General features: G+C 52.1%; 7 protein-coding genes across 7 annotated transcripts; 3 read left to right on the top strand and 4 right to left on the bottom strand.

Annotated features, from left to right (window-relative positions):
• Positions 1–278: 278 nt before the first annotated feature.
• On the top strand, positions 279–1,292 carry J4E88_005817 (uncharacterized protein; the record flags this gene model as incomplete). Its single annotated transcript, XM_049399449.1, has 1 exon — positions 279–1,292. The coding sequence occupies one exon, from the start codon at positions 279–281 to the stop codon at positions 1,290–1,292; it is 1,014 nt and encodes a 337-aa protein (XP_049254462.1).
• Positions 1,293–2,435: 1,143 nt separating this feature from the next.
• Positions 2,436–5,092, top strand: J4E88_005816 (uncharacterized protein; the record flags this gene model as incomplete). Its single annotated transcript, XM_049399448.1, has 3 exons — positions 2,436–2,964; positions 3,187–4,864; positions 4,909–5,092. 3 exons carry the CDS (start codon positions 2,436–2,438, stop codon positions 5,090–5,092), a joined length of 2,391 nt encoding a protein of 796 aa, XP_049254461.1.
• Positions 5,093–9,373: 4,281 nt separating this feature from the next.
• J4E88_005815 (uncharacterized protein) lies at positions 9,374–10,080 on the bottom strand (the record flags this gene model as incomplete). The annotated part of the gene is made up of 2 exons (XM_049399447.1): positions 9,374–9,399; positions 9,591–10,080. 2 exons carry the CDS (start codon positions 10,078–10,080, stop codon positions 9,374–9,376), a joined length of 516 nt encoding a protein of 171 aa, XP_049254460.1.
• Positions 10,081–10,392: 312 nt separating this feature from the next.
• Positions 10,393–10,821, top strand: J4E88_005814 (uncharacterized protein; the record flags this gene model as incomplete). Its single annotated transcript, XM_049399446.1, has 3 exons — positions 10,393–10,458; positions 10,510–10,620; positions 10,666–10,821. The coding sequence occupies 3 exons, from the start codon at positions 10,393–10,395 to the stop codon at positions 10,819–10,821; spliced, it is 333 nt and encodes a 110-aa protein (XP_049254459.1).
• Positions 10,822–11,094: 273 nt separating this feature from the next.
• J4E88_005813 (uncharacterized protein) lies at positions 11,095–11,888 on the bottom strand (the record flags this gene model as incomplete). The annotated part of the gene is made up of 2 exons (XM_049399445.1): positions 11,095–11,135; positions 11,186–11,888. The coding sequence occupies 2 exons, from the start codon at positions 11,886–11,888 to the stop codon at positions 11,095–11,097; spliced, it is 744 nt and encodes a 247-aa protein (XP_049254458.1).
• A 3,874-nt stretch (positions 11,889–15,762) lies between these two features.
• Positions 15,763–19,148, bottom strand: J4E88_005812 (uncharacterized protein; the record flags this gene model as incomplete). The annotated part of the gene is made up of 3 exons (XM_049399444.1): positions 15,763–17,744; positions 17,809–18,751; positions 18,804–19,148. 3 exons carry the CDS (start codon positions 19,146–19,148, stop codon positions 15,763–15,765), a joined length of 3,270 nt encoding a protein of 1,089 aa, XP_049254457.1.
• A 654-nt stretch (positions 19,149–19,802) lies between these two features.
• On the bottom strand, positions 19,803–21,259 carry J4E88_005811 (uncharacterized protein; the record flags this gene model as incomplete). Its single annotated transcript, XM_049399443.1, has 2 exons — positions 19,803–20,967; positions 21,153–21,259. 2 exons carry the CDS (start codon positions 21,257–21,259, stop codon positions 19,803–19,805), a joined length of 1,272 nt encoding a protein of 423 aa, XP_049254456.1.
• Between the last annotated feature and the right edge of the window lie 390 nt (positions 21,260–21,649).

The following is a 21,649-nucleotide window of genomic DNA, read 5'->3' as shown; positions in this document are numbered from 1 at the left end:
GTTTTGTGCACCATGACAAGACGCGTAAAGGCCTCAATAGTGAAAATATGGAGAGTGCTTGCGGTGCAGGCATCGTCGCGTTCATAGCCCGAAGACGACGCGCACTTGGTGATGGTGTTGATGAGGCAGGACGCGAAGTCCAGTGTCCAGGTGTTCGTCAATGCCAAGCCGCTAACCTTCAGCCTCGGTGAAGTGATCCCTGCCACCAATTCGCGATATCTCCATCATCGAAGCCTCCCAGATCTCTCAGCAATTGCTACCTGCAGCCGGCGGTCAGCATGTCACGAGCGCGGATCGTTCTCAATCGCGCACGTTTCAGACAATCCTGCCAATCCGCCAGCCGAACCTTCCGCTCCTCCAGCTACCATGCGCATCGCGATGTTCCCCTCCCCCTCCAATCCCGCATCCGCTGGTCATACTTCTGGTACGCCAGCATACTCGCCCTCGGCATCACAACTGGCCTAGGTGCTCGCCACTTTGCCGCGCCTCTCGGTCTTCCAGAGCCCGGTTCAAGAGAAGACGAGATCATCCTCGACTCTCTGCGGCGCGACATCGATGCTCTCGAAATCGTGCAATCTTTGCGCTCTCAGTCATACAACCTACATACCGACACAGCGCTCCGGTCAGGACCGGGAATAACGTCGTCTCCTGGATCAAGTCGGAAGATATCAGCGTACAAAGGGTGGCTCGAGCTGGATCTGGACTTTGGGAGAGAGAATGAAGGCAAGAAAGGCATCTTGGGCGTCATGAGTGGGACGCGAGGATTGGGTGTGCAAAGAGCATTCTGGAGTGCAGAGACAAAAGAGATGGTGGCTGTGGTCTGGATAGGAGGAGGAATGAGTGGGTGGCCCGGCGTTGCGCATGGCGGGGCTATCGCAACCATCTTCGAGGAGATCATGGCGAGGATGGTCAGAGGGCCAGATGGCATTGTGGGTGTGTATACCGTCTCCAGCAACTCGGAGAGTGGCCTCATACTAACACTCAAGATAGAACCAGTTCACCGTCCAGACTCTCTCAGCCTAACCTACGCCAAACCAACCTACAGCCTCGACTTCTACATCCTTCGTGCCTCCTTCTCGAAACCTGACCTCCCTCAATCCGAGCCGCCGCCAGAACCCGAAGCGGAACCTACAAAGAGCTGGTTGGGATGGTTGTCGCCGCAGAAGGATTTGACGAAGAAGATTGATGCGTCGAGACATAAGCAGGAGATTGTTGCGACGCTGGAGAGTGTCGGTGGGGATCTTTGCGTCAAGGCCAAGGGCACATTCAATGGTAGTAGCCCGGTTGTCTGAGGGTTTGAAGTGGCCTCGTACTAGCGAGGGAACAAGAAAAGGGCCCCAGATAGATGGAAGAAAGACTTGATAGGATACGTGAGGATTGACACACACCTAAGATACCCAATAGCGGAATGACAAGACTGAGCAGATTACAAGAGATGGCATGATACCTAGGCTCGCGCGCCGGACACAGCGAGAAAGCATCGCTCCAAGTTGCAAAAAGAGATGAATCTTCGCTTGCATGGGCAAAAAGAGAGCTGCTCGTTCGATGACTCGATTCCAAAACCTGGGCAAAAAGAACAAAAACATACAACAGCGGGGATTCGCTAGTGGTCACCCACCTAACTACTAATCCGCCGGTACAATGCTTGTATATGGCTGAGCCGACGGGAAGCCTAATTCTCATTGTCCTATGGTCGTATATAAAGGATATGGTAATCTTTCCTATTATGTCCTCGGTCTCAGCTCGCCCTATACCGTAAGTCGGAGTACGATGACTAGCTCCGCTCTTTCAAGCTTGTTCTGGACCGCGTAATGGCCTGAGTACTGACACAGTCTCACGTCTTGTTACCACGTCAACAGAAGCCTTTGAACACTCGCACACGGCGGCACCTTCACCGCGGCTGCCACAGTAGCGCGCTAGACCGGCACTAACGCAGGTCCAAAAGCTTAGCGCAGCGGCCCTGCTGCCTCTAGAATCTATACTACCACCGTGTACTCAAGTCGACACTGTAATGTTGATAGATTGACTGGAGTTTACTTCCTGGAAGTGATTGCCAGATTAGGCGATCTGTGAATGCAAACAGATCGCGCTTGTTACATGGGAACGTGCTTGCCTGGTGGCTAGTGGCTCTTGCTTCATTGCACCTGCCAGCACCCGCCAGACCATGCTTGATGGTTCAACTCACACTCACCACCCTGTTTGCACTCTTCACCTCTCTCTCGCTGCTGTTGCCTAGGCCTCTGCGATGCTGCGTCTGGTCGCCGCACTCCACATCTGCACCCCGACATCCTGATCCGACTATCCTCGCTCTCTCCCAACATTCGTTTCCCGTATCACGGTCAATCACGAACTCCGGTCGGCCTACCGACGCCCCGAACCATACGCATACAAACGACAACAAGGCCTCGAGATCCGTTCTCACACGCCCAGGCGACATGTATCTACCACGGTGCGCCCAAGCTTTGTTGGCAGCTGGCCTGCTGCTATTCTCTCCGGCCGGCTCCGTCAACGTAGACGAAGACGGTACATGGGTGGTTGGAATCATCGATGGCGACAAATGGCAAGTCAGAGACGACAGACAGCCATCTCTCTACACCGCCGACTATGGCGACTGCCTAGGCAAGAGCGCCATCAACGTTACACGGTTCGACGCAGCCTACTACAAAGACAACATGACCATCATCTTTCACCTGGAAGGCGAGACTGGGCTCCGAAGAGAAGACATTATGATGAATATCGGCGTTTATGCGTACGGCGAGAGTCGATTCGACCTGACATTCAACCCTTGCGACGCCAACATACTCAGCGCTTGCCCCGTCACAGCCGGCGTTCCCATCGAGGCGGCGGGCATCATACCGATCAATCAAGACGACGTCGCAGGGATCCCAGAGATTGCGTTGAGCATTCCCGACTTCGAAGGCCAGGCCATCCTGCGACTGTTCTCCAACTCCACACAGAACGAGGGTAAGTAGCCGCCACGAATAGCTCTCAAGATATCTTGCTAACTTATTACTAGTATGTAGCTCCCTTGCTATGCTTTGCCAACGCGGTGCTCAGACATCTTACTATTCGTATTCGTGCTAACAGCTTGACAGATCGGTTGTTTCGCGGCCCAGATCACCAACGGCTTCACATTCCAGCAGAAGAGCTCAGTGGGCTCAACGTTAGGGCTCTTCACTCTCATAGCCGTCGTTTCCTCTTTTGCTACAGCCGCCTACGGATCCAACGTCCTCGAGACGCGCAAGCATTACGCCCATTCGCTGTCAGTGTCTGTGGTCTTCGCGGTATGGCACCACATCTTCTATAGCGGAGCGCTCTCGGTGAACTGGCCAAGCGTCCTCGTGGCCTTCTGGAGCAACTATGCCTGGGCTGGGGGTATGATCTACTCTGAGTCAATGCAGAACACGATCAACGATTTCATCGGCTCGAACAAAGGGAATACATCGCAAGTCGGTGCCGCAGGTACGGGCGAAAGTAATCCTCATCTAGGAGGAGGGGTCGACATTCACCAGATATACAAACGAGGCGTTCTTCCTCAGGGTCTGAATCTCCAAGCTGCCCTAGCAAAGCGCCGTCTCATCGACGCGAGCACCGGATTCAAATATTACGGGTTGCCTGTAAAGCCTGGACTGCCACTTCCAGGCAACTATTCTGGATTCGCTGGTACCCTTGCGACGGAACACATCCCAGCAAGCAACGCCTTCATGACTGGACTGCTCTGGTTCTTGATCTTGATCGCATGCGGTGTTGTCTCTGTACTCTCCCTGAAAGTTGTCCTCGAAGGCTTCAGTAGCATACGCATCGTCAAAAAGCACCGCCTGGCCTTTTTCCGAACCCATTATCTTGCCTTCGCTCTATCGACTGTCCTGCGAACAATCTTCATTGGATTCTATATGTTGACCTTCCTAGCCATGTTTCAGTTCTCCTACCTAGCTCTTTCAGGTCCTGTCGCGGTCGCATGTGCAGCCTTCTTCGCCGTAGTATTCGGTGTGGGCAGTATCGCCGCCTACGCTTGTTTTTCCAGACTTCGGATCGGAAAGTATGCCTCTGAGCCCGACCGGCTGAACATAGCCAAACGACGACTACTCAAGATCATTCCGTGGTTTAGCATTTCCAGAAATAGCAAAATTCCGCGCTCCGAAGACGAGGTCTACATCGGTTCAGTTCCATGGTGGACAATACACGCCACGGCGGATACCACATCTATCCATGACGACGAGCAGTACACGACAAGGTTTGGTTGGCTGGCCTCTCGCTACAGGAGGACTCGTTGGTGGTTCTTTGTCGTCTGGCTGTTCTACGAATTCGTTCGAGCATGCTTCCTTGCCGGCGCATCGACTCAGCCCTTCGTCCAGGTCTTCGGCCTACTTGTCGTTGAGACCGTTGCCTTCATCGCCTTCACTATCCTTCGCCCCTTCGAAGGACAGCGCCTGAACGTTTTGGCCGTGTATCTTCTCGGCTTTAGCAAGATTACTACTACAGGTCTTTCGGCAGCCTTTGATACACGGTTTGGAATCGCTCGTATCCCTACAACCGTTATAGGCATCATCATAATCGTCATCCAAGGTCTCTTGACGGTGGCTGTGATGGTTTTGATCCTGATCGGCGCTGTCTCAAGCTACCTGTCCATCTTGCGGAACCGCGAACAAATGGCGCCGTTGAGCTGGAACCCGATGCGCGAGAAGTACTTTGCGCATATCCATTTCGCAGTGCAAGACACTCCGCGACCACGTGCGGTGTCGATTAACTCGATGCCAGAGTTGCCGATGACATCGTACTTTGAAGTGCGACATGTGAAGCGGATAGCCAAGGTTGAGGACGAGGATGACGAGTTCATGCGAGAGATGGACAGTGATCATGCGACGTCCGAACTCTTGCTGCCTGAGCAAAGTCACGATACTCCCACAGACCGGCCCGCCCAACGGCACAGGAGTGCAACTCTCCAGTCGCAAGCATCTTACTCAAGTCTACCCAAGGCGGCTCGCCTGCATCGTCCCAACTGGAGCAGACACGGGTACAGCGATTCGATGAGTCCCGGACGCCACAGGGCTTTGAGCGAAGCTCATATAAAGACTCCCAAGCAAAGTCATGAGACGATCGATACGTATCCAAGTCCACTTGGCATTCATCCTGAGGGGCCCATGACTCCAGCTCTTTCTTCTTCGGCGCTCTCAGACGCAGGCAATGTCGTCACCCCGGATAAGCAAGCAACAAGTCGAATGAGATTAGTCTCACGATCGAGCTCGAGGCCCAGACTGGATACTAGGATCACCGAGGAGACTACTATACCTCCCGTTCCGAAGAATAAAATTGCAAACTGAGCCCAGAATCATACGGAGCAGTCATACCACCGACATCAACAGCAGCAGAGACCTATACGCCGAGTACATCCTCATGCAACAGCTTTCGATCAGCTTACCCAGTATGATACGACGGTATACGAAGACACGTCAACCAAGAGAAAAACCGAACAGGCCTGCAGCCTACATCAACATGAAAACCTACGAAATATGTGACCTGGCGTCGACGTATGCTCTTGACCTGTTCGGGGTTTTTCTTGTATGAGGTGAAGAGCTCAACGAATTCCCGTAAACATCGCATCGATCATCGAACATCGCTTCGGCACATCTGTATTGGTCTTTCAACGCAGCATCAGCAATGAATACCCATGATTCTTCGACAACACCCCATATACCCACAGCAACAAGCAGACGGCATTTCCTTTCTATTTTCTTCAGCAACATGCCGTTAGCAGTATTTGCATGGCTTCGCGACGGGAGAAAGAGCATCTCGGCGCTTGATTTAGGATGTTGGATACGGCATGTTTACGAAGTGTATGAATAACGAACAAAGCCGGATAGTAGCTAGACGAAGGCAGGAGTGGCAATGCGCATAATGGAACAACGATGATGATGAAACATTGCGTCGCTGATGGTGGGCTATGCTACCTTTGATGAGGTTGGTGCATGCATGCGTGATGTGTGGTGTTGGCCGGTTAGACTCCACTTGTACCAACTTTTTTCCTCGAGCGTCGACCGGCGGCCCGCTCCTTGTGCGCAGAAGTCCGATGTCAGACATTGCGACGGCGCGTCACCAGCCACACCAGACCAAGCGACAACACCAGCGCTAAACCTTCTCACCGCAAACATGGGTGCAAAACAATAAATCCTGAAACGCCCATGAGCCATGTCGGCTCCCAGCCGCTCTGCTTAATCTTTAATCTCCACGACAGAGGGACATGGAGATTGAAAGCAAGATTGCGGTTCTGGGCATCGAGGGTCCGATCCAAGATCGTGTTTTGGTGTTAATTCCGATGTGCCAGGTTAGCCGTGCTATTTCCAGCAGATGCCTTGGAAAGATGCCATGGCCTCCAAGCGATATGAGCATGCGACCGGGCAGTCTAGACCACGATTTTTACTTGCAGTTGCTTGGAAAGACTAGCTCCCGCGGTACGGATGATAACATGGGTTTGCGAAAAGGTGGTGAGACGTTGAGACGAGAACCCATGTGGCCCGCGTGCCGTTGCCCTGTTTGCTGAGATTGCCTGACGGACTGATGTCAATATGGGTGGATGACCCACGCACGCGTGTTTGAGCTGTGGCGTCACCTCATCAACGAGGCGAGAGAGCGGCTGGAGAAGGCAGTGGAGATTTGGAGCCGCTGTTGTGTGCAAGGATGCGGAAGAGAATTAGATGGGCCGCCACAGATGGCTACGTCACAGTTACGGACACGGACGATGCAGGCTGCACGACAGTTCTGGGAATGTTGCAACGGTGGAGCCATGCCGGATAAGAGCATCTGGGGTGATCAAATATGGGTGGATGATGGCTACAGGTGAGGAGAAGGAGGGGTGTGGAAAGGCGTGGTTGGCACGATAACGGTGGTCTGGCGTCGCACAACGTCTCGCAGCGGTAGTGTGGCCGCACCAAATCAGCAGCATGGGCTTATCAAAAGTCGGTCTACCTGCTTCGGGGGCTGCCATGGCAAAGGCATCGCGATGGTGAGAGGCGGGCATTGCGTTGCCCATGGGCCCAGCCACGCGCAGGCTGCGATCGCTACTGCATCAGGGCCGGCCAGTGACGTCGGCGCTCTTTAAGGTTGTGGCGCGCGACCCACACCCGACGACGACGTCGCAGGGCCAACCCTGTTTTGCGCGACTGCTTTGAGCGCGTCCGTCGCCCATCCTTGCCGCATCGGGCTTGTTGGTTGGCGCAAACCTGACTTTTCCCGCTGACGTTGCGAGCTTGGCTGTTTGCAGACGCAGCACAGTCACCTGCAGGAATGGAGTTTGTGTCGGGAAATTTCGTTACGCAGGCCAAAGATTGAGGTGAAGGATCTGGAGGACAAGGGGGCACGGACGCCGCGTGACGTAGCCGTTGTGCAAGGGCGGTCGTTGTTCCGGCGCCTGGCTCGCGGCTGCTTATAAGTGAGAGGGCTCAAAGCCCTTTGTTGTGATACCACACTCTCCCCAAACCATACCATCTACCAACGAACCTACGAACACTCGCCTCTCTACCTCGAGTCCTCCATCCACTACACCACCGAAGCCTTCACCAGAACAACACCGCTATCATGGGTGCCGTCGTCTCTTGCATCAAGTCGGTCGTACGTATCCCTCACTCCCTGCCTATACAAACTGTTCCTAACACACACTCCAGTTCCGCACCATCGGAAACTGCATCATGGCCATTGTCAACGCCATCGCTGCTGGTCTTAAGGCAATCATCAACGCCATCGTCTCCCTCTTCGGCATCATCATCAGCTGCCTCACCTGCGGACGCGGCGGCGGCCGAAAGAGGACAACGCATACTAGTAGAGTCTAGTGTGAACCCGTTTCCCACATGTCGCCGTACTGATCATTACTTCCCCTTGTGAAGGATGGCGCATGAGGAGATACGGGTACTACTAAGGCGCTATATCTACTACCCAACTACTACTACGACGACGAACGACGATCGCTCGACGGCCGTTACTTCTTCACTGCCAGGACCACACAACGATACGATACGTTTACAACTCATCGCCGCGTGCTCTGCGCAGAGGAACGGACGGAGCGCGATTGTCTCTTTTCGGACGAGAGAGTGTGGATGTTTATACCCTATACTATACCCCCGGTATCGAGCAAGGAAGATGGATGCGGTAATGAACGAAACAGCAAGCATGGAGTTTGAGCGAACACTTTTTCCTTTTGTTTTGTACAGTCTGAGAGAGATGGATGCCAAAGGGTCGTGGAGAGGAAATCATTCTTGATCGATCACGGACCTGTCGCATAGATACCCCCAGCTTTCAATCAGACTTATTATAATACCCACACAACTGTCTTCTTCTGGTGACTGTTATGATCACGACATTGTTTACGCGCTGACCGTTTGCTCGAGGTACCGACAGGTTGCCCTTATCAACATTACCGCTGGGCACTTTACTCAACTGCCACCACCTACTGCACCGGCTCCCCATTTTATCTTTCTCGTCACCACGGTTGCCCTGTTGCATTTGCATTGCAGGACGTCGACAGCGCAGACGGTGGAAACAATAGCGTCTGCGCCACACATGCGTAGTGCATGCGCTTGCATGACGCCGTTGAAACGCTGCTGGCACGCTACAGGAACTTTCCCAAACTAAGACCACTTCAGCACTAAAGCTGAGCATCTGACTCTCTCATGTGGCAGTGGTGGTAGGAGGTTGCAGGTTAGACCCGAGCATATCAGTTTGCAATAATAACGGTGCTTGTTGCATCCTGGAATACTGTTCGCATCCAATAACAAAGGTAGTTGTGTGATTTGTATGATGCAACTACAGGAGTTGGGAGAGTGTGCACGCGTCGTGGCATATAAGTATTCGGTAGCGCGACTGGTGTCATGGACGACTTGTCCTCAACGTGATATGTAGACGATAAGACTAATAGCCGCAGTGAAGATGCTGAGCGATTTCCTTCCAAAACATTAAGACGACATCGTATCCATGAAACCATCTCGTCGATGCCTGTCATATCGACACTGCAAAGCCTACCTCCTCCCATCCCGTCATGTCTTCCCATTTCGAACCTACCTACCCACCCCACCGCATAAACCCAAAAATAGCATTCAGCACCACCCCCATAACAACAGCAACCTGCCTCCTCCTCGTCCAAACCCCTTCCTCCCTAAACCCCCACACCAAACTACCTAGCGGAAAGAAGAAGCCAGTCAGATACCCATACAACATATCGTCCAACCCGCCTTCTTCCACCGCAAACCCCGCGCCCCACCCGGCATCCGTGCCAGCACCACCTGTCGCCCCAGCGCCACTTGTCAGCGACGCAGAAGGATCGTTGGCCGAAGAGTCCAGCCACCTGTCTTCCAAGACGCGGATCTGCGCGGGCGTGGGCATCGTATCAGGCGTATGCGTAAACGAGAGATTCTGCGTAAACGTCGCCCGAAGAGAAGCAATCTCATCCCTCGTAAACCCCGAGCTTAGCAATCTATCGAAGCCCTGAGCTTGAGGCACGGTATTCCCCGTATTCATCGTAGCCGTCGAGCTACGTCTCCGTGCATTGTGGTCTATAGTCGTACTACTTGCGCGCCGTCCCGGTGTAGAATACGAAGATGTACTATAATGCGACTTCAATGCTATCTCAGTGTTCTGGGCGAGTGTGGCTTCGCTGGCGAGTTCGGGGCCGGAGAGCGCGTCGCCGAGGGAGCAGTGGATGTAGTATTTTTTTGCGGAGGGGGGTATGTCTGTTGTTGTGCCGTATTCGACTGCGGGTGTTTCTCGTAGGGGTTGTTTGCCTTTGCTCTTGCTGGCTTCGCCGCTACCGCTTCCCGCTGCATCGCTGTTCTTGGTGTTTCGAGGAGGTGGTGGTGGCGGTAATCGTAGGGATTTCGATAATGGCTCGGTGTCTGCGAGGACTTTGCCCGCGTAGATGAGGCGTAGACGCGCAGAGGCATGTTCGGATGGGAGGTGTTGGCGGATGAGCTGTTTGAGGGAGAGGGTCGCGATTGTTCGTGGGGTATGTATTGAGAGTGGAAGGTCCGGTACTGAGGCTGTAAAGCGTATGATGAGGTAGATGAGTTGCTCGGGGAGAGCTGGCGCATTCGACATGGTGGATGTGGAGGCCTGCGGCGGCTGCTTGGAGGTTGAGGTGATCGTGAGCTATTGATTGGGAATATCGTATCTCTATGGGGTCATAACGGTCGTAGCTTCATTATTCGCAATGCGATGGGATGTCTGGTGGTGATCCTGCGGTTCGCGGTGTTCGCGCTATCGAGACGCGGCAGCTCGCCCGGAGCTTAGCAGCGCTGAGGTCATTATATCCGAAGTGCATCCCGCCATGTTAACTGCCCCTCTTTAGCCATGCCCAGCATCACCACTTCTCGCATTCTGATCAGTTGTTCGTACTGACTTGTTCTCAATATGACGATCATTCACATTGTACTATTCGAGTGGAAGTCCACAGCTTCACCAGAGCAGATCTCAGAAGTACCTCTATAGTCATCTAAACATACATTTATATATACTAATACATCATAGGCTTGTAGCCGCATGCTCGGCTTGAAAGACCAGTGCATTCATCCAACTTCCCAAAAGCCATACATCAAGTCCTTCTCAGGGGGCAAGAACAACAGCCCTGAAGGCCACAGCGTATGCCATGTCACGAAGTTCCCTCATACCTGCTAACATGCGCAGGGTAACTCGACCCATGGTTTCGTAGTGGAGTTTGAGAATGAAGAGGACCGCGACTACTATGTATACAAAGACCCTGCCCATCAGGAGTTTGTGAAGTTTGCTGGAGAGGTGGCGAATGGTGTCAAGGTCTTCGACTACGAGCCAGGGAAGATGTAGACGTGGTGTCAGTAACGAATGATGGATGCCACTGGCACCCAGTGCTGCAAGTATACTGCCGACTCGTGCAGGTGTGATGGTCTCCAGACAGCGCTGTTATTGAACTTGCAATGGTAGTGTCGCGAATGTATTGCAGGTACGTGGAGAAGCCAAGTAGCAATCGTGCTACCGGTGGTGGTAATGATATTCGAATTATGTCATATGTAGATGTAACGCCGAAGATGCAACGCCGGTAATGCTTCTATAAGGTATAGTGATTGAATCGTAAGGGTATCATGATACGCTGAAGGACTCGCCGCAGCCGCATTGCTCCGCTAGAAGATGTTAGTCTTGGTCTCTGGTGGCTCATTGTCTCAAAACTCACTGATGTTGGGGTTTTTGAAGATGAAGCGCTCGTTCAGCTTGTCTTCCAGCCAGTCCATCTCGCTTCCAATGATGTTCAACAGCGCCTTGTTGTCAATCAGGACCTTGACGCCATCCTGCTCAACCTGCTCGTCCAGCGGGCTTGGCTTGTCCACGTACTCCAAGTGATATGCCAGCCCCGAGCAACCCTTTGCCTTTGTGCCAATTCGGATAAGTTTGGGCTCTGGTAGCTCGAGAAGTTCACGTAGGTGGGATACTGCCGACTGTGATAGCTTGATGGTCGCCTTCCGTGGCCCGAAGTTGTAGCGACGCGGCCGCAACGGCTTGCTGGCACCCGCTGCCTGTTGTGGCTTCTGTGCTTCGCCTTCGGGTATGCTCACGTTCGGTTGCTCGGAAGGTGTCGCGGGGATGTGTTCTTGCGGTGGCAGTTGTGGGGTTTTCGCATTGTTTGCCTCGGCTGCTCCACCTGCTATCGATGTGTCGGGTACGCCAGCATTCCTTGGTGGCGGCTGGGGATATAGCGACAAAGGATGGTATGCAGTCGCCGTCTGCATCTGACGCTTAGCTGACTGCCGATACGGTATCGACGAGGCGAAAGTGCGCGCGCATTGCGGGCATCTGCGGGGAGTAGCCGAGGGAGCGGCGGATCGTAGGAATGTCGAGCTGGAGCGCGCAAAGGCAGTTGTGGTTCGAGGCAGCGACATGATCAAAGTGCGAGAGGCCCAAGGAGTGCTGCGAGTGGACTTGGTAAGGCGCGTGTGTTGAGTGAATAGATGGCAAGGTACGGCTGGTGCATTGTCACTAAATTCGCCGAAGCCTATGTCATCCGCGGCGAATTCCGGGGCAATTTGACACGATTATAAAGCACGTGTTGATTGGCTGCCAATCTCCCGAAGGTTCGGAACTTCGGAATCAGAAGTCACACCATCATAAGCCCACCTCGAAAGTTCACCTGGGCACCTTGTCTTCGAACAAGCCGCCGCAGTATAATCTCCTATTGTAAGGCCTTCTACCACGTATGATAGTTCCGAAACTTCTCAACACTGGCAGCATGGCAGCCCTCCCAGTTTGCAAAACTATTCAGCGCCCCCTAGAATAGCTGGGAAACCATCTGCTCAGTGAGCATTACACCTGGGTACTTGCGATTTCTCTCATTCCTGAGTTGTCTATTTGCCTAGCTTATTGGTGTTGCACAAGATGTAAGTGACTCGTTCCGCTCGGTATGATCGCAGTCAAGTCGATGGTAATCCTGATCCATGGATTGGTGCTGCTTCGCCCGCGAACAACATCGGCCAACCACGGATCATAGCAACAAACTTGTAATTTTGGTATCGAGCATTTCCAATGGGTCAGCCACATAAATGCAATGGTGAATTTTCTCATAAGTATAAACCCGCGTCCTTTTCTTCATCTCCGTCCTCACCGCCGCCTTCAACACCAGCGACACTGCACACAAGAAACAACGCCGCCCAAACCACAACCCTACCCCCAAAGCCCACCCATGGCCGCATCAACCATGCATAGTACACAAGAGTCTTTGTTTATGGCCTTACCACCCGAACTGCGCTGTTATATCTACGATTACTTGCCCGAGCGAGTTTACAAAAGTGTATTCCCCACGCCAGGTATCTGCACCTAGGCAGTATATCGAGTGCCGACCGCCGTACTTCAGTTGAACAAGACGATTCTCGGAGAGGCTAAAGAATATTCGAGGGCAATCAACATGACTATACCACCTAAAGTTGTCATTGGTCCATCACTCACTGGAAGGGATGCTGTGTTCGCTTTGATGTCTGACATCTTCCATGAGGCTAGCAAACGACGCTATACAGCATCAGGTCAAGCCCAAAAGGACGACAATGGGACCAAACTCATCAGTCTCGTCCTCGCATCTTGGTATAACGAAACCATCCTACCGCTACCGCTGCAGAACCTCGACCCGGACGGTGATAGCCTAGTCCGCAACCCAAGGGAGTGCACATCCGAAGACCTACATCTATTCGTAGGACACACTTTAAAGAGAATGGAACGTAAAAAGACGTGCGAAATCAGCATACGAATCTTGGTGCGCTCCTGGGCAGACGAGCACTCCTCATGGGGGCGGCGAGAAGAAGAGGTTTTTATGCTTTGTGAGATGTCGATTGCAAGCGACATTGCACGGCGGTCGCTAAGTGGCGCATCGGGTCGCTCACTGACGATCGTCCTGTTGGATCACTGGTTTAGGCACGACTTCAAGCGACATATACAGATGATACAAAGAGTGTTCTGGAATGTCAGGGTTAGAAAGCCAAGGGCGCCGGATCGAGTACTCTTCAGGATACCCAATCTGTGAACGATGGATGCCACTAGCGCGCACCTTATCCGCTTGTTGACAGCCAGTCAAACCGAGCTCGGTCGCAGTGACAAAAGAGCGACAATGCGTCTCGAAGATTTACTTTGTATTACTTAAGCTCAACTAGGTCCTGAAAAATCTTACGGGTAGACGTCTACATTATCTTACGGACTGCTCACTTCTTCACATTTGATAGTGTGTATGCAGCAAAATGCGATATACGATCTGGTCACCTCTAGTAGTGTTGGAGAATCGACAATGCTTGAGAAGGCCTTACTTTGTGATACAGAATGATTTGATTCGATCGCCGCTTAGAATTGAGTACCTTAAACACTTTCCACCAATCTAATTGTCTCTATCTCTTTTGCCGGCGTAGCCTATCTAAGATCTCTTTAGTACGATGTGTCCTGCAAAGAAGCAAGGTATACCTTTAGCATTTCAACTGTCCCCTTATAGTTCTGCGATAGCAGAAGTAACAATACCGTCCGCTCTTACGAGTCGTTCGTGTAAGAGCGGGCCTTACCACATTTGCCCATAAGCTAAACCACGTCCTTGTGCATCAACGTTATTTCCTTTAGACTATCGCCCCTATTAACAAAACGTGTCGCTACTTAGCCATAGCTCCATAAAGAAAATTTCGTGGTGTAGACCTTTGCTCCTGACGGCGAACGTGATGCGACGCGCTTTCTAATTGATCGACTTCGCTAGGTGGCGGCGTAGAGACCCCTTCGATCAATACGCAACATCGCCAACATCACCATTCTACGGCCAGTAACCAAGTTCAGCGCCCGAAGGATCGTTGTAATTTGCGAGACTTCCAATATGATCAAAATACATGATTAGAGGTTTGCCTACAACATGCCGTCTTTGGAGCCAGCGAACGTCCCGGCCTTAGTTGGAACGTCGACAGTCTAGCTCGCACCTGCGATAATACACATTGTTAACTAACAACACTCTTTAGGGTCGCAAGTCCTACTTTCTAGCCGTCAGATAATATAGAAGTTATCATGCTGACTTTTGGTGTTGCGATCCACGGTCGCATCATGATCAATGCACTGAGAGACACTGATGGAAGATTATACAATTCCTCGCGCATACAGTTTACAAGCAATTTCAATTAGGTTGATGTATCTGGAGTATCAATTGATTCAATAAGTTCTGAGCCCCCGTTCGAAAATTACTTGTAGCAGAAGTATACGTTGTCTTCGGGAGTCTTTACTTGTTAACATTTAAGGGTATGTATGCGACAAGTGCGGTTTGCATTCTAGCTACCTTTGATGTATGCCGGGCTAGAAAACCACTGAACACCTACCTTCTAGGAGTCTATATTACCCTGGGCTCTTACACAAATTTCATTATTATACTAATGTAGGCGGTAATACATCTGTTGGATTGTTTCCTTGCAGAAAGTGGTTTGGCAGTTGGATGGGCCTCGCAACGCGACTTGACACGCGACATCAAAGGTGCAAAGGGTCTGTTCGTGCAATTTTGACGCCAAACTCTTGTTTGTCAAGTCCGTAGTCTTGATAGTATCTAGGTATACTACCCGGGTATCGCACGAAGTCGTCACAGCTAGTCCAGCAGACTGTCATATCCTGAACTGGTAAGTAGGTCATTTGCTAGAAACAGACTATCCAAGCTTCGATTAACTAGCTTCGACATCACAAACGACTCCGGAAGAGACATAGGGCCTAGCCAAGGTCTCAAGGGAAGGAGAAGGTAGACACCACCAGCATCGTCCATGAATACATTTGAAACCAAGGCCGTTGACTCATCTTGGAACGCGACTTCACAGCTGCGCGTGGATACAGAACACAGATGTTTGCGAGCGGATTGACGTATTTAGACTGATGGTATCTTAAAGACGCGCTGAGTTCGCGAATGTGGTGACCGTGAATGTTGAAAAGTCTTCCATAGCCGTGGAAACTTCTGCTTGTTGCAAGCTGCTCAAGCCCCTGCTGTTGACATTTGCTGCCGATAGAGGTGACTACCATCCGTTTCGCATGCATTACACGAACATATTATTGACTATACGGTTAAGCTAGACGTCTACGTTGACTTGGAGACTAACAGTTCACCAGGATTTAGTAGTATGTATTCAGCAACCCATCTGTGTCGCATGCATTCTACAAACACATTATCAACAATACGGTTAAGCTGGACAACTACGTTGACTTGGAGACTGACAAGTTATCAGGATTTGGTAATATGTATTCAGCAACGTGCGATATGAATTGTAGCTAACCCTAGTGGCGTGAAAGTACCAGCAGCTCAACAACATCTTGATGACTCTTGCTTACCGCTAAAGTCAACGCCGTAACGTGATATTGCCCCTTCACATTGACGTCTATCTTGCGACTAGTAAGAAGCAGCCGGACCACTTCTATCTTTCCGTGGAATGCTGCATACATCAGTGGCGTCCACCCTGTATTGTCCGCTGTGTTGACTTCGATGTTTTTGCTTGTCAGCATCAGCTTGACTACGTCGCTGTATCCTTTACTTGCTGCATCTAGTAACGCCGTTCTTCCAGTATCATCCTTGATATTAACATCGACGCTCTTGCTTCCAAGCAGCAGCTTCATCATGTCCTTGTTCCTCTTACACGTCGCGTGCATTAATGCAGTCTTCCCGTCTATGTCTCTCGCATTGACGTCAATGTTGCGGATACCCAGTAGCAGTCTGACGATCTTCTCATCTCCATATTTCACAGCTTTGAGTAGTGCTGTACTCCCAGAATTGCTTTGCGCGTTGACGTCAATCTTATCGTCGTTGATCAATAGCTTAATAATGCCCGCATTTCCAGTGTCTATGGCCTGCAGTAATACAGTGTTCCCGATATTGTTCTTCACGTTGACATCTATCCTGTCAGAGCTGAGAAGTAGCGTGATGATGTGTTCGTTTTCCACCTCTACGGCCTTTTTCACTGCGGTATCCCCGAACCAGTCGCCGGCATTGACGTCAACCGTACTGAAGCTGAGTAGGAACTTAATCATGATACTGTCTCCATTGCTCGCTGCCAGAACGATTATCGGAGGTGCTCCGTCACGATTGCTATTTGCATCAACGCCAGCGTTCAGTAGTACTTTGATAGTGTCCTTGTCTCCGGTTCTCACTAGCAACACCAATGTCTTTTGTGCACACAGCTTCATCTTCTGAGATTGCAGCATCAGCAATTCGAGAATTCTTGTATCTTGATGCGTGGTGGCAGCGAAGCTCCAATACAAATCAGAATCTGCATTCGTCGTTTCCAGCTCTGGATATCGACTCCGAATCAGTGTAGTTGCAAGTTCGCAGATAGCATCAGCTCGACTTGTAACGTATGGAATATGATTCTGCCAATTGGTATTCGCATAACCAAAGAACTTGAATCCGTCCTGGGGCTCAGAGTACGAATGACCACGAGCTTCAGCAACCGTCTTGCTCAAGTCAAATGCGGATTGCTTCTTGGACTTGAGAAGCTTCATAGCAAGTTGCCGAGCGGAGCTCGAGCCGCCCACGGTGTTTCGCATGACCGTAGACGGCACTGCTTGTGCTAAGATCGGATGGGCATGGTTTCTCTCAAGTTGGGTTTCGAAAACACCGTACCCAAGATAGGTGACAATGATATCCGCCAACGTTCCGTGTGCTCTTCCAACAGAGAAACCCATGTACTTCACGTCGTCAAGACCATGAAGAATGTATTGCTTGACGCTGTGATGTATGACTCGGACAGTCGACTCTTCCTCATCGACAGTAAGAAGACATCCGCAGCAGGCTAGGGCTGACTGCACATCGTTCAACATCTTAGACGGATCCCATACTGCATGTCCGGGATCGACGCTTAAGGCTTCTCTCAACTCCTCAGTCGTCAGGGGCCGGTAAGCTGCCAATACGACCTCCAGTATCTTTGCTTGGAGCAACGGATCCGAGGCTCCTGATTTGTGTAAGATGCGGGAAAAGGTTTGCGCAAGGTCTTTGGGCAGGTCCGCCAGGGCTTCGCGGATGGCATGATCAGTCTTCATACTACACAAAGACTGGATCTGAAGAGCCGCCCAAAGGAACATGCCTTGGGAGCGTTGAAGGAGGGAATCTTGGATGTCCAATATCAGTGTAGAATCTCTGATGTTTAGAAGATCTTCGTCCAGACAACGATAGAGCTCTGCTTCGATGAAGGCCTCGATGTCTGGGTTGCTCTCCGGTAACTGAACTATGCGGGCATCCAGGAGGCGACGTGTCATCGACTGCAGACCTAAAATTGCGTTTACCAGGTCAGTATTCTCCTCGCATACACTTCATACAGGGATTTCACTGACCCTTGTTTGGCTCTACCCGGAAAGACGCACAAACGAAGACCTTTAGCTTTGCTTGGATGGCCCTCACCGCTCGTACCAGCGTTGCTATTTCTCCTTCGCTGCACTCGTCCAGTCCATCTATCACGAGAAACGTTTTATAGGTAGGGGGATAAGCCTGGAGGGCCATTTCCAGTATCTTGTTAATGTCTCCAGTGGTGTGTACATCTTGGCATACATCTGAAAGTTTGTCGAAGTCAGCAATACTCCGCAGCATTTGTCGCACTAGTGAGCCAAGAATGGTGCGTGCTTGCAGACTCTCGGGTAGATCGTGTCTGCAGAAGAAGTATGCTACCAAGGGTCGATCTCTTTCGGTAGAGAGGCTGAGATCGTCCACTACGTTGGCTAGCAACACGGACTTTCCCGATCCTAACTTGCCAGTGAATACTATTGTGCAAGTTTGTGAGCTATTCTTCCACTCTCTATATTCGTCGAAACGTGTAAAGAGCAATGTATTCCCGACCTTCCTCGTCTGCTTCCAAACTGTTTCGTAATCGTACATGGAGCAGAGGTCGAGCATCTGCTTTCTTGCCGCAAGTTTCTGTTGGTACAATGCGGAGTCCAACATTGATCGGGATAATGCTCTAAACCCAGAGCTTTGTTGAAATTCACTGACTTGCATCTCTTTTTCGATCGAGTGTGCCCATTTCTCGAGGTCATACTGAAACGCTTTCAAGTCCCCTCCACTCAATGATGATGTGAACTGCTGGAGAGCGGACTTTTGGCCGAACCTGAGCAAGTAATGACACAGAGCAACGACCACGATGAAATATTCGAGGATGTAGACCTGTAGCTTTTTAGAGAGTGGGTAGAGCACAGCAATTTCCTGATGGCGTGGACAAGAGCGACCAAGGTCCATGAATATCGATGATAGCTTCTCTACGTGGTTTGACACGCTCACAAACGACTGTGTACCGTCAGTAACTGACGTGAACATGGATACAACAACAATTACTCACCAATATCGACATGCGTACCAATGACCACACGCCACACGCGATCGGGTTCTGTGAGCTTCCAACCACGATATCCCCAAGCGCAGCGAACTGCTGAACAGCTTGGAGAAAATTGGTAAAGCGCGGACCGAAGCATCGATTGCTAAATTTGTTGGACATGCGGCGGTCAATCTCGGCGGTCAGTCGCATGACATCGCTTGGTGTGGGTGTCGCCAAAAGCGTCTGCGACTTCAGCGTACGAAATGCGGACTTTTGTTCGCTTGACAGGTCGGCTTCAAATTCAGAGACAGCTTGAGCGAGGCGAATTTCGGGACTGAGCGATCCAGCTTTAGCTAGAGCTTTGGACATGGTTGTTGCCCGCAAGCTGTAGGACAGCTAGCTTCAAGCCAAAGCTGACGCCGTATGGCGAAGTTGTTGGTAAGCCAGAGCGTGGTCAAGAGTTGAACATCGTGGTGATCAGGGGTGCGGCTGGGGTTGCTGTGTGGCTCAATTTGGCGTCATGTAGGTATGAGGGTCAGCAAATTGTGGAGTATCGTCTGATGAAGATGAGGAAGCAAAGAATGAAAAGGTAGAAGCAGGCTGCTAGGTGAACCGTCAGGCTGAACAAGAGCTGATGTGCTGCGCACCAGGCTGACAGGCTGCGCTTGGCTGCGCATCTCAGCCGCGGCCCCGCTTGCCTCTCTCAGGTGCACTGCCGAAGTTATTGGTGCTGTTTACTTTACCTCTCGTCGTTGCATTGCGAAGAAGGCCATTAGACCCTGACCGAATGAGCTAAGAGCTTGAACTCTGACAAAGACGACCAGAGTTGCCCGGTCTATAGGACACCTGCATGGTATGGCCATGGCACGCTCTCTTCTTTACCGGTGTTATCTAAGACCTTGATGTTGAAAAGGCAGCACGAGCGGCTAGCAGAGATTCAGCTCACAAACCGCCAAGCACAAGATACAAAATCTTTGTATGGGTATCACATTCTCTCTACATACGAAAACACACATCTCATTTCTATATTTCCCTAAAAGACCCCTCAACAGGCTTCCTACTAACCCCAGTATACTGCTGCTGCGGTTGTTGTTGCTGTTGCTGTTCCGCGCCCGGAGTAAAAGCGCGATATGGCTGCTGCTGCTGTCCCACACTCCCCGCCACAGGCGTATACGATCTCTGTCCTGGATATGCCGGTGCCGCATTTGTGAAAGAGCCATGGTTTGTTGACTCTGAGGCTGCGTAGCCGGGCTGCAACGCTGCTGGTGCTGGTGGGGGCGTGTAGGTATCGTATAACGGCGTGGGATCGCTGTTGTAGCCGTAGGGGTTTGCGGCGGGTGGGGAGGGGGATTGGTGGCGGTGGTCGGGTTCGTCGTAGTAGTCGCGCTGGTCGTAAGTTTGCGGTTGGTTATAGGAGGGTTGTTGGTTGTATTGACTGAGCTGGTCGTGGGAGTCGTATGCTTGGGGCGCGCCTGGCGAGCGGCGGCCGTAGGGCTGTTGTTGTTGCTGCGGCTGCTGTGGTGCGTATCCTTCGTTTGCGCTGTAGACTGGTGATAGGTTATGCCCTGGCGAACCTCTTCGGTAGTCATCCTGCTGCGCGTATGGTCGGCCGTATGCACCCTGGCCGTTCAACGGAGCTCCTTCGCTGACAAAGGAATCGTTTTGGTAGCCGCCTTGGGGATAGCCCTGACCGTAGTTGTCCATTGGCGATACCGGGGACCGGCCCGGGCCAGGCGATCGTCTTTGTGTGGGCACAGCTGCCGCTGCTACGCCTGCCATTGACCCCCCTATGGGACTGCCATTGCGGTCTAGCCTGTCCATCTCCATGTCGCCTTGCTTCTGGGGCATGGGTTGTTCCTCGACTTGGACATGGACGTCGCGCCCGTCTTTCCACGTGGGCATTGCGGGAAGCGAATCTTCGTTGACGACGGCTCGTGTCGAATCGAAGGTCGCGAACTGCGGTCTCTCGGGCTGCGCGGCTGGCGCGAAGGTCGGCATTGCGTTGGAGCGATATTGCTGGTTCACCGGGCGGGTGTCGATGGGCGGAGGAGGCGGCGCAGCGGCATGCGCCTGGGCGTAGGGGTTCTGGGCGTAGGGATTCATGGGAGGAGGAGGCGCTCCATATGGCGTGGGATACGGGGCGGCGGGATCGCTCTTGACGCGCTTGTGGCCTCTTCCACCACTGCCGCTGCAGCAGCACGTGCAGCATCTAAAGCAGCAGCACGCGCACTCGGCGCCGCAGCATATGCATCGCGCTATGCAAGTAACCACGGATATGACGATGAGGGCGCCAATGATGATCACGACGATAACCGGCCATCTGTTGTCTGTGAGCAAAGGGGAAGCAGCCTGAGGCCTGGCGATTCAACGCACTTGCAGTAGGCCTTGGCCATGCAGTTGTCCCATGAGCTGAGCGTGTTCTTGGCCTCATCCAGCGGATTCTGGCGCGCAAACAGCGAGTGGACGAGTAGCGACGGCATGGCGATATCGAGTGTCCAAAGAGGCGACGCGTTGGGTGTGTCTTCCGTCCAGCGGGTTTAACAGGAGTCGTTCGCGGTGCAGAGGCCGGCCGGGGTATATGGCTATGGATGGGGATATAACGATCGACGGGACAGGACGTGCCTCATGTCGCTACAGGAGTTCACGGCATCAAGGAGGAAGTATAAGGCGAGGAGTGAGTGTCCGGGTCGTGTGGTGGTGCATCGCTTGCTTTGACGTCCCCTGGAATGACGCTGGGTGCCAAAGGCGAAACGGCCGTGAAGCTTGGAAGGGGCGGGACATGGCCAAGCACCCATGCCGACGCGGTCGCCGTGGCTGAGTAGCCGCTAATCCGCGTTTCGCACCAACATGCCCTCTTTCCCCGCAAAGCC

Source organism: Alternaria novae-zelandiae, assembly GCF_023758075.1.
Source record: "Alternaria novae-zelandiae strain BMP 2774 chromosome Unknown scaffold_11, whole genome shotgun sequence".
NCBI lineage: Eukaryota > Fungi > Ascomycota > Dothideomycetes > Pleosporales > Pleosporaceae > Alternaria > Alternaria novae-zelandiae.
This window is presented reverse-complemented; position numbering and strand designations above follow the sequence as displayed.